The 12,069-nt window shown below is 36.0% G+C and overlaps 1 protein-coding gene across 1 annotated transcript in view; it reads left to right on the forward strand.

Moving 5' to 3' along the window:
* LOC149419195 (uncharacterized) overlaps nt 1-11,450 on the forward strand; it is a 29,266-nt gene extending 17,816 nt beyond the window's left edge. Inside the window, exons 5-8 of the mRNA XM_089637732.1 lie at nt 300-511; nt 2,431-2,607; nt 3,040-3,472; nt 6,772-11,450. Of these exons, the coding sequence (XP_089493858.1) occupies nt 300-511; nt 2,431-2,607; nt 3,040-3,472; nt 6,772-6,972 (1,023 nt within the window). The 3' untranslated portion in view covers nt 6,973-11,450. The remainder of the gene's footprint in view (nt 1-299; nt 512-2,430; nt 2,608-3,039; nt 3,473-6,771) is intronic.
* The last annotated feature ends 619 nt before the right edge of the window (nt 11,451-12,069 follow it).

Here is a 12,069-nt window from a genome sequence, read left to right on the forward strand (position 1 = left end):
TTACGTCCACACAGGTCCGGCCCTGCTACCACTTATCTGTGGAGCAATTTATTCGAGTTCTCTGTGACTTCATAATATACTGGCAACACTTCAATATTCGAAACTCAAATAATATATCGAAGGAAACAAACAGTTTAGCTCAAGCTTCTTCAGGGCTGAAGACGATTGAGTTGACCGAAACCCAATCAGCTTTCATGTATGCATTTAAAAAAAGTAATGTACTTCAAATTGTGTTTTTCATTTAATAGCAATAATATAATACGCATATATCCATTTTAAGAACTATTTTCCTTTGCCAGATGATCCGGGAGAACTGGAACCTGCGCTACAGCGCCTGCTTTGTAGTGTGCCCTCTGAAGAAGAACCAGACCGTGCCGCTCAGTGTGTCAGTGGTATCGCGCCCCCGCGCCGCTCACGCTAACCTGCTACGGGTGCTGCAGGCCCCCAGCAATGATCCCCCACCCGACAGCCTGGTGGTCTGCGTCAAACCGCTTCACTTCACTTACAATAGGTAATCATCACACATTGGATTATAAAGTGGGGGTTTAAAGTCAAACAACATTATCTATAAAACTGCAACTTTTCAAGATACTCGACATTTTACAAGTGATGTGTTGTCCCAATATAAGAGATATTTTGTTTGAAGTTAGAAATTTCAATTAAATATATGGATATTAAAAAAATTTAAGAAAAAAGGAATACTAAATGATAATAAAACCAAAATAAATTATGATTTAGTTAAGTTCAGATGTATGTTTGTTCAGATATCTGAATTAAAAAATATATGTTTAGCTAAAAGGGATTGAATAAAAAAAACATTATTGAAATTCGTAAAGATCTCTTTAAAAAATTCACCTCATCGTTGAACCATGCTCAACAATGGGGTTATCTTAATGACTGTACAGTTTGATTGGATGTTGTAAACGGAAGTCGCGCATATGTTATCACGTATGTTATATTCAAAAAGAACTCTTGAAGTTTTCGAACAGCATCCCCGATGAGAAAATGGCAAAAGGAATATGTCCAAAACATAGAATTCCTCAGTTTCAAAAACTTTTACATTATTTCCCTACCCATTTTGACACAAATTTTTTCCCCATTTTCCTGAAAGCAATTTTTCCGTAGCAAAATATTTCCAGGATCTAAATTTTTCCAACATTAAAAAAATCTACAAACTTCACATATCAAAAAGACAAATAACTTACTTCTTTTTTCCCCAGTTTTCTCTCTTTGCTGCCACTGGATCTCCTGATATTCTTTTTCCAAGCCTGAATCGGTTCTTTTTGGCTTTATAAAATTTAAAAATTTGACCTCAGCTTATAAACAAAAAAATGTATCCACATAAAATTATATATTATTACTTTTATAAAACTGGTAAATGATATCTTACAATTTTGGGAGCTCTCAAACCGATTTCGTTAAAATTGATATAGGGGAGGTTAGGGGGGAGAAACTCGAATTTTATGTCAAATACACATTTTCAGGTTCTTTCATTTCTTCAGTTCTGATTTGCAGTTAATTTCTAGATCGGGAGTTCTTTCCTAATTAGTAATTAGTTTTCATTCGTTCAATGAATATCAAATTAACAAAGTCATATGACGCACATGCATTATGTAGGTAATCATAAATGTTTTTTAATTGGATATAAAAAAGAATAGGTACTGTTGTACATACTTCAAAAATAAGGGTCAAAACTTTACTATCAGGGAAATTTACTAAATTGGGCAAAGCCAATCAAATGTAGGGCCTAGCAGCAAAAAACCCTCGGCATCAGGTTTTTATCTGCTAGTTATATATTTTTTTAAATTTAAATTGAATACGCTTTTAATGCACATTACAATACTGCGATTCTCTTTCAAGCAATCTACCTCTAATATTGAGGCAACACAAGGGGGAAAGAATTTCTGAAGAGTCCTGTAAAGTTGCATTTTGTAGATAAGTTTTTACTTTTAAGCTCTCGATATGCGATTGCCTACATTGACTCTTTTTAGATATTAATTCAATATTTGGCTATTTTAATACTTTCTGGCCGCTGGAGATCACGCAGTGAAACAGTATGAAAGAGAGTATGGACCACATCACAACAACGTTCTATGTTACAACCTGACATTGTTATGTTGATGTTGAAAGAAAAAAGAAAAAATCCTTAATACCCTCCACACAGCATTCCCAAAAGGGCCTCAGGGCCTACTGTGTGGAGTTTGAATCATCATGGCTTTGAAACCTATGTGACTGGTACATGTGAAATTACGAGATATTTATCCTCGGCTGCAGCTTGCTGGCTGCAAGTTTAATATTGCCCTGATGATATCCAATCTTCCCATTAGAAAGGGCAACAGAACAAGAAAACCTTACACATTTTATTTTAATTTCACAAGTCCCTCTGTTCCATATTATCTGTCATGTTATTATCTGTCATGTTCATTCCAGGCCGGTCCAGCTGATGGAGTTTGTGGAACTGAACACGGTGCTGGGCGCCACGCACTTTGTAATGTACAACCACACGGTGGGGCGTCAGGCTGCATGCGTGCTGCAGCACTACCACCAGCAGGGTCTGCTCTCGCTACTGCCCTGGCAGCTCAACATGCTATCGCAGAAGGAAATAAGGTAATAGCAGTCACTTGCTTGACAAACAATCAAAACTGTAACATACAATGGAGAAAAAACCTCTGCGGTGTATTCAGGGACGGGCTTAACCATTTGGTTTAAATAAACATCAATACACACATCGACACGCCAAAATATTTCTACTCCAAAGTAATGCAAGTCAACCATAGATAAGAGAAACAAATTAGGTAGGCCAAGAGTCATTATTAGTATGAAACCGCATGCACAATAATATTGTGAACGTCGTTTACCCATACTACTGCAAATCACGTCTACGTACAGCGGCGCCCTGCCTTTGGGTCTGCCGCGACAGTTTATGCAGTTTGGCTGTAGCTCGGCGGCAGTCAGCACACTATTATGCCATATTCCCTATGTTTCTATTATTTATGTAGTCAACTGAATCTACAAATAACAGTATTTCTTCATTTGCAGGACCGAGGGTCTATTCGCCGCACTGAATGACTGCCTGTACCGCAGCATGTACCACTATGCCTTCGCCGCCCTCATCGACCTAGACGAGTTCATCATCCCGCGCAAGGAGGACGCGCTCCCCCCACTGCTGGCGACCCTGTCCGCCCGCTCCGACTCGCGGTCCGCCGGTGCCTTCTCCTTCCAGAACGCCTTCTTCTACCTGCAGTGGAAGGACGAGCCCTACAGCGCCGGGGATCCGCAGCTCTCAGCCTCGCTCATCACCCAGAGGAAGACTAGAAGGAGGCAGAAGCTGCACCCACACAAGCAGAGGAGCAAGTATATCTGCAGGCCGGAGAGGGTTCTGGAGGCCGGGAACCATTTCGTGTGGGAGTTCATGTCGGGGAGTGGAGCTTTGAGTGTGCCACCGGATCAGGCAATTTTGCAACATTATCGGGTAATATACATATTATAATTATTTCATTTATTTTTTTCAGTTCTATGTCAAAACCGAACATTGAAGAAAATTGATGAATAACTCTACTAACCTAACCTAACCTAACCTGTATGCGACCTAACATTTGTGCGACTTTTACTCGAATATGCTTTCCAAATATGAAGTATAGAAATATTCAAATATAAGCCTAGGGTATAGATCAGTGGTTCCCAGTTAGTTTTTCCTCTAGTGTCCCTTCGAAAAAGAGCCCCGTGTACTACTTGCAGCAAAATGTGCTTACTGCACAGTGTGTGTATAGTGCATGCGTGCGCCCCTTCAAGCAATATCACGTACCCCCGGGGGTAGTGTCCTGGCATCCAAGAAATCTTCACTACCAAAAAAATGAATTTCTCTTTGAACACTCAAAAAAAAAACAAACGTTTTGCTTCCAATCCTAGGAAACATTTCCTTAAAAATAGAATGTGGAAGCGTAAAACAAACTTCCACAACATTTCATCGATGCCACTAATTTAAAGTTAGATTTGATTTTTATTTGGAGAGAAGAAATTATTAACTTATTTCAAAATTTAAAACGACTCAATACTGTTAAACTTATGAAATCAGATATGAGAGCGTCAGCAGAATGCTGCCTTCTCATTTTTTTTCCAAATGTTTCTAGCTTTCACCCTTAAAGAGTGTTCTAGGCCATTATTTCAAATTATGGAGAAAGGGAAGGTGAATTCATATATTATTTTTGTTTAAATTGGCAAATTTTAAAAGTATATGGAAGATCGGAGTCAAATTCAGACATAGAAGAGATGAGATGTTGAATGGAGGGGAGGCAATTTTAGATAAGGCTTGATAGAAAAGAGAATATTTATTTAGAGAGGGACAGCCAAAAAATATGTGATCTAAAGTTCACACTTCTAGAGCACAGAAGGTACAATCTGGGAAGTCAAGCACATGAATTTTAAAAAGGTGAGAAGGATCGGAACAATGTCCAATCCTCATTCGATTAAGTGAGGAAATTTCCTTTTTGGAGATATGGGGGAATTGTTGAAACCGCGGTTATTATGGGACAGTCCTTTGTATTGAGGCATAGCAGGCTCCCTTGGATTGACCAGCAATGTGCCAATACTCAGACCTAACATTGTGAGATCTATCTTTGAGGATGGAAAAAGATTCAGATAGGGGAAAGTGGTTTACGAGGGCAACAATAGGGTTGGATGCTGCTTGTTTTGCCAAGGTTTCCGCAATATCATTACCCAAGATGCCAACAGGTCCAGAAATTCATATAAAAGTTACGGTTTTACCAGAGCTTTGAATGGAGGGTATCAGCACTCGAATAAAGCATACAAAGTGATCCTCGGGATGAAGAAGAGGACTGGATTTAAGTTTTTGGAGAGAACTGATAGAATCAGAGAGAACAAGGGAATGTTGCAGGAAAATTATTTTTGGCTATATATTTGAGAGATTCAATTATTGCAATGCACAAAATTGGTTTGAAATCGAATGAAATGATTGAATGAAATATTCTATCATTCGAATTATGGTGGTAAACGCTAATACCTATACATATCTCAGTTAGGAGAGTCTGGAGATTTGGAGCCACCAGTAAAAAAAAAAGATGAGTTGGGCCATTCAGATGAAATAATGTCATTGAACATATTATTGACAGTACGGGCTGGGAGATTAGAATGGCTTTTAAGGATGCTGATCCCTACTAAAATTGTAGGGGATAGGGTGACGTGACTATATTTTAATTTGTAAAAGGGAAGAAGATCATTTTAGATAATTTGAATATCTGAGAGAGACTCAAAATTTTTGCAGATGGCAGGAAGAGGTTTAGTTCAAGCTCTGATTGTAGTACATGAAAGTGAATGCGAGATTTTATTTAATTTAATTTTTTTATATCAGGCCTATTTAAGCTTTCTATCAAATGTTACACTCAAAAATTTAACTTCAGAGGGAGCAAGGGTGGGAGGACTGCCTTCTCATTGAATAATAACAATTTTTCATGTTCTGTTTTATCCGATTACCATTTTTTTTAATTTGCGAATTCTGGGGATGAACTATTATAAGAAAACACGCGAACAGTATAAAAATATTATTATGTTGCTTAGATTCCCGTTAGTTAAACCTTTTTTTCTCATGTGACACCCTGCTGAGAGCTTGTATGTTAAACAACTGGAGGTATTATATCCAGAGATGTGCTTTATTTAAAATAAATCCATTTCAAATGGAAATGCAAAATGCAAAATGGGTATTTTCCATTTTGCATTTTAAATGCTTTTCTAAAAACCATTTTGCATTTTGCATTTTAAATGCTTTTGTCAATGCATTTTCCATTTTAAATGCTTTTTTGCAACATTCTTCCTACTATCTCCACTCATCTTTTTTTCATATGCCTCAAATATCAGTCGTTCCTCAACCTCGCTATGAGAGATAATTTACATTTGTCAAGTTGCTCCCTGGTAGGAGCCCTGGCAATTGAGTGATACCATTACAAAAAATACTGATTCAAATACTGAACATGGGGCCATGACGCTGTAATATTAAATGTTAGACAGCAGTTTCTATGTTTTTACGTTGGCAACATTAGTCCCTTTTTATTTTATTAGTCCCAATTTTTTTGTGGTTTCATAATCTGTAGACTTGGTGTTTTTGGTTTACCATCATGTAATATGTTTGTTCTACATCGATGTCCTGTGTGATTATTAATTGACAAAATTGTTTAAAAATTCTATAATTATTTAATTGTTTGACATGAGAAACCATTTTGCATTTTCAATGCATTTTGAAAATAGGTATTTTGCATTTTGCATTTGAAATGCTTTTCTAAAAACCATTTTGCATTTTGCATTTTCAAATGGAAAAGTTTTGACCCATTTCCATTTTGCATTTCAAATGCTTTTGGGTACCCATTTTGCACATCTCTGATTATATCACCACCCAGTTGGCGACATAGTGCCGCTTGCTAGTATGAATAGATTTGTTAGTGCGGATCTTGAAGTGACCCAGAATAAACTAGAGGAAAGACCAATTCCAGTATCTCGTTCCACATACGTGATTACAGATTCAGTACCTGTCGAGTTGCACTAAGTAATTTTTTGACATAGGTAGTTTCACATTAGAAATTAGAAGATAGTATAGTATGTCGGTGAAAGATCAACATTAAAATGGAGAGGATTTTTGCTTAGTTTACTATTGTTTAGTATCCAGGTCTTTCCCAAACGACTTCTTTTTTCTAATTTTATCTTTCATGCGCGTTTCTCATAATGGATGTTCAATTTTATTATCTTAATCATAATCTTTTCCAGGTCTGCGAGTTTGGTGGTGACGACTGCGTCAAGACTCCCTCCTTCATTGACAGGACGGCCCTGAAGTACAAGGAGGTCCTCTCGGAGAGGGTGGAGCGGAGGTACAGTGAGCTAAAGGAAGTCTGCTCCCTGCCAGACCTACCCCCGCCCCCCTCACTACCCTCCGCCCCACCGCCCCTCCCCCTCTCTCCGCCCGTCTGAATACTAAGTTAATCCAGGATTGGGGAAAATGTGGACATCTTCTTGAGTCGTTTCCACATTGCTAGGGATCATTCCTCCTCTCCAATTTCCATGGTGACCAAGGCTCCTCCCCTCCTCACAGTCACGTGCTGCGTGGAGAGCCAAGGACAATGACATTCCGGACTCACATGATACTTGTTCACTGGAACGCATGGATGTGATCTAGTGAACTAAATGTTTGATAAATCTGATAACGGACAGTTTAAAAAAGGATAGTGGAATCTTAGCTAAATGGAGGAAGAATATATCAGCAGTGAATATCATTTCACAGAATATTTTAGGAATTTTATGCTTTCAAAACCCTTTCTTTACCCTGAGCAAATTTCCGGGGGTGACTGGGGAGTCTCCGGGAGTTCAGCTATTGTACAGCAATCTTTGAGAGTTCTACGAGGTATATATTGAGACTACTACTTGTTTGGAAGTGTGAAAGGTCTTCCAAAGGCATCAGTCATGACTCTGGGTGTAAGGGAAGGTTTCAAGACATCTATACAACATAGGTTCCAGAGTTCTTTGGAAGATTCCTAAAAAGAATCTAGAAGGAAGTCTCTAGGAGGTTTCTTAGACATGTCTGGAAGGTTCTAGAGATCTTTAGAAGGTCTCTGAAATACTTCTGTGAAGTAAAAGGAATCTCTTTAGTTTACAACTATTGCTGAGTCTCTAAATTTTCTGTGGTGTGTGGTAAAAAGATTTGACTTTATGAACATTTGAACTACTATTATTAAAGTGAAATAATTATTGTGAAGAATAAATATAAATGATTCTTTGTAAATTAATAAATTAAACAGTCATTTCTTTATAAATATTGTATGTATCTTGATAATAAATTTACACACAGTATAATATTCAGTATTATAAGTGGTGCACACCGCAAATCCACGACATAACGTATCTGAGTGAAATATCGACATTTCATGACGACATAACGCGGTCTGATTATCACCTTACTAATTTACAAGCCTATTTTATTGTTGCTCATCGACTAATATTACCATGATAAAGCGTATATTTTCGTAATCAAGGAATGCATTATTTTTTTTATATATAAAATACTTTACTACAGGTGAAAACTTACACAAAAGTTTTTTTCTTAATTGTACATTTTTGGGCAGAGCAAGACGATGACAACATTTCGAATGGACTTCCAATTTTTGTGATCCCGATATGCTTACGACTATACTCAACAGGTTAATTGGAATTAATCACATTTACAATAATTATATTTATTACACTGTATGCTTACTATAAAAATATATTATTTTATCTTTTACAAATATGAATAACACTTTTTTTATATGTACATACAACACAATTTTTTAACAGAATATACCAATTATCACCTCAAAATATTTTTTCAGTCACCTACCAAGATCACAAGATGTTTATTAGTACTTACCTATAATATCTAGCTAGGTATGTGTATAAATAATAAAAATAATGCCGCTTGAATACTTTGAGAACCCGTTGATTCCATAAATAATTGCAATTATTTATCAAAAATGGTTCTAGAACACCTTGAGAACTGAGAGAGAGTTGATTTAATAAACAATTATTATTTAACTAATAGTTATCGTCATTTCGTAATAATTATTATTCAAATTGTCGTTTTAGGTCATCGGTATTATGATTGTAAAAGAAAATGCAAAGATTCGTAATATTTTTATTTATTTTATTTAAAGCGGAGAAGCTTTACGGATAGTTTCCGAGATTACTCAGGCCTCAGGCCATGAGCCCTTTGTGATAACTCCCGTTTCACCTCATTCGTTAAACACAAACCCCGTGCTTTTGCTAAAGTAATTGTTAAAAATATTGTTTTTCTAAACAACAAACCTGGTTACAAAATAAAACATCGGGGCTCTTGTCTATATCTTTCAAAGCGTTCGTACTGCCGGTTTAGCCGCGTCACAAACCCGTATTAACCCTTCGCTTACGGTTTTAAAAATTCCTTTTGCTGCGGTGTTATACATTCGGTGAATATTTATTTATTGTAATTATTTCATCCAATACATAAATGTACTGCGGAAAAATAACTAAAATATGATCTCTGTGTATAGTATATTTACAGAGATATTTTGGTAATTATTGGAGACAATGTCCACTCAGTTGACAGCACCGGCAAGGAAAGGTTAAACCACGAACTTACTGGCTTGTTAACCCGAAAGATATAGACAAGGCCCCGCGGTTACTTGTTAAACCTGGTTACATAATATAAACATGGTTAAACTTATTAAACGTTAATAATATAAACGTGATTAAACTTGTCAAACATTACATAATATAAACATGGTTAAACTTGCTAAACCTGGTTACAAGATGTTGACACCCTTTATATTTGTTTGTTCGCCAGAATGGTTTCACCCTGATATGGGAAGACACAACACCTGGACCAGAAATAATTAACACTATTTGACTAAGGTGGTTTTCACTGCGTCTGAGTAAACTGGTGATTTTTATCTGTTTCACCACCACTGAATAACGCTACCCATTAAGAAAATGTATTTACAGTCATGTTAATCCTATGTTTAAATTTACTTGATGTAGGGGCGCACTTGAAATGAAATGGCACAAAACTGCAGTACCCAAGTGCTATATTATTATGAGAAGTTACTCAAGAGCTTACTCAGAGATTGGTAAAATATCCACTAAATATTAAACGATACCCATACCATCGTGAAACCCGTTTGATAAAAAATAACGAACTTTATAAGTAGTATTATTTACAATATTTTTAATGCTTTCCACAACCAGTTTCAAAAACATAAATATTACTATTTTGATCTATTTTAAACAACTCAAAACTCGACGCAATTATTTTGAATTAATTCTTTGAAGGCTATTTATAGTAGTCCCAGAGAGAGGTTGTAGGAACGTCATCGACGATCGTCCTCTTCTCATGCACATGAAAACAAAAAAGACAGAAGGTAATAGAACGATGATGTTACGTACAATATCTCTCTGGGACTACTTTATTAAAAAAGCACACAATGTGATTAAATAAATAAATCTAATAAGTAATATTATTTTTTTAAAGATGCAAGTATCTACTTTTATAACTTACCTACCACTTACAGCTTAATTGAACAACTTTGTATATTTTCAATAATATGTATGTGTATTACTTAATTGTAATTTATTAAGGTTAAATGCGACCTACGTCATAATCCATGCCTTCATAGGTGACGTTAATTTAATTATTTTGTTAACACACTTCGGCCGGGAAAAGTAGTTCTACCCGTTCGGTCGATTGATGCTTAACGCCGGGAAAGGTAGTTCTACCTTTTGCACCGGCCTCATTTCAATGGCAGAAAAAACGGAATTATTCAATGTTTTTACATGAATATTATATACCAATCTCTTTGTAAAGGTTCCAACTATATGGACATAATTATCGAATCGTAATGCAAGTCTTTTTTAAAATTTATTTTCGTGCCTTTCGTTCACATCGGTATTTCAACAAAAGGATAGAATATAATTTGTTAGTGAAATAATTCAATTCCTAGAATGAGGGTTTTTATGACCGTGAAACCCTATTCGAATCTCTTTCTCTGTTCCGCACCCACTCAACTTATATGTGCAAGCAAACGAGGGATGTCGGGCAGATTTAAAGAAAGCAGGTGTGAGCAAATACCAATAGGAGGACCGTAATAAACATATTACAAGGTTAATTGAGTTGCATTTCAAATAATAATCGATTTTTGTTTAGTACTTTTATAGCTTGGGTATGCTGAGTTACTATGTAGAAATTTTTATTAAAATATTTTAATTATTTTCGAAGATATAGCGATTTAATACAAATTCGCACGGGACCTTTGTTTTCGCCCGGACTCAGTATAGCGTCAGCGTAAAAAATACTCGGCCGAAATGTGTTAATACACTTTTACAAGTTACGCTTTAAAATATTAATACGAATTATTTGTTTCCGCACGTACACACGCAATATAAATGGATACTTTTTTCTGTAGAAAAACTTAATTCTTTCTTAAAAGAGTTGAGTTTTTATATCGACAAAACTATTTATTCATATTGCATATGTACGGGCGCAAACAAATAACTTGCAGAAAGTGTAGTTTCATAAAATAATTAAATTAACGCCATCTATGTAGGCGTAGATTATAACATACATAAGGTTTACCTTCAACCACAATATTTTTACTCAACACTTCAACATTTATTTAAAGTAGATATGTAATAATATTAATTCTTACATTTATATATGAATAGAAATGAAATGCACCGTGAAATGATTATGTTTTATAAAATATTTTACTACCATTAGTTCTTCCTCTTTTTATTGGAGCTTTTTGACTTTTGTACATATTTTTATATAAATAATTTAGTTTTTAATTAATTGAGTGTTGTAATGCAAAAAGCGCATTCAGTACTGCAATATCTCCCATGGTATATAACTATGTATATTTGATGTCAATAATTACTACAATAAAACCCAGCAAAACAAACTCTGCATATTATTTTTAATATTTTTAATGGGTGGTAAAGAAACTATTATTTGTGGCAAAAATTAAGGCACACCAAACAGGCGGCCAGTGCATGCTTTCAATCCTTATATTTTTTTTTGAATCTCTAATCCAATCCATTTATCTTAGCACCAATTCATCGCTACATGCTGAAGACAGCACCGTTAGGTTATCTTTTTGACAAACCCCCTTCCACTTATGAAGTCCGAACAGCTCGGGAAGTTTTGAGAAAAAAAGTTTCGTGCCTGGGGTAAGGCCAACCTGGTAAGTTTAAACGTCTCAAAAACCCAAGCGTGTCTGATTTCAGCAAAGAGGGAGTTCAGACGTGTGTCTGATGTAATTTGATGGGAGAACCCTCCCCAATAAGGCTTGATTAAAATGCTTGGAGTAAGTATCTCAGACCCTTTTAAGTATCAGGGCTCCGTAGAAGCCCGAGTAAAACTGGCTTTCAAGAAACTGGGTGTGCAGATTCTTCAATAGTGACCAGCTGATAACCCTGTACAGAAGTCAAGTACGTCCAACAATATAATTTTGGGGCCACCTCTGCGCTGGAGCCCCAAAATATTTGATAAGGGATGATAAAGGA

The sequence above is a fragment of the Hesperophylax consimilis genome, chromosome 12 (assembly GCF_061612785.1).
Source record: "Hesperophylax consimilis isolate HC1 chromosome 12, BYU_Hcon_1.0, whole genome shotgun sequence".
In the NCBI taxonomy this organism is placed as follows: Eukaryota; Metazoa; Arthropoda; class Insecta; order Trichoptera; family Limnephilidae; genus Hesperophylax; species Hesperophylax consimilis.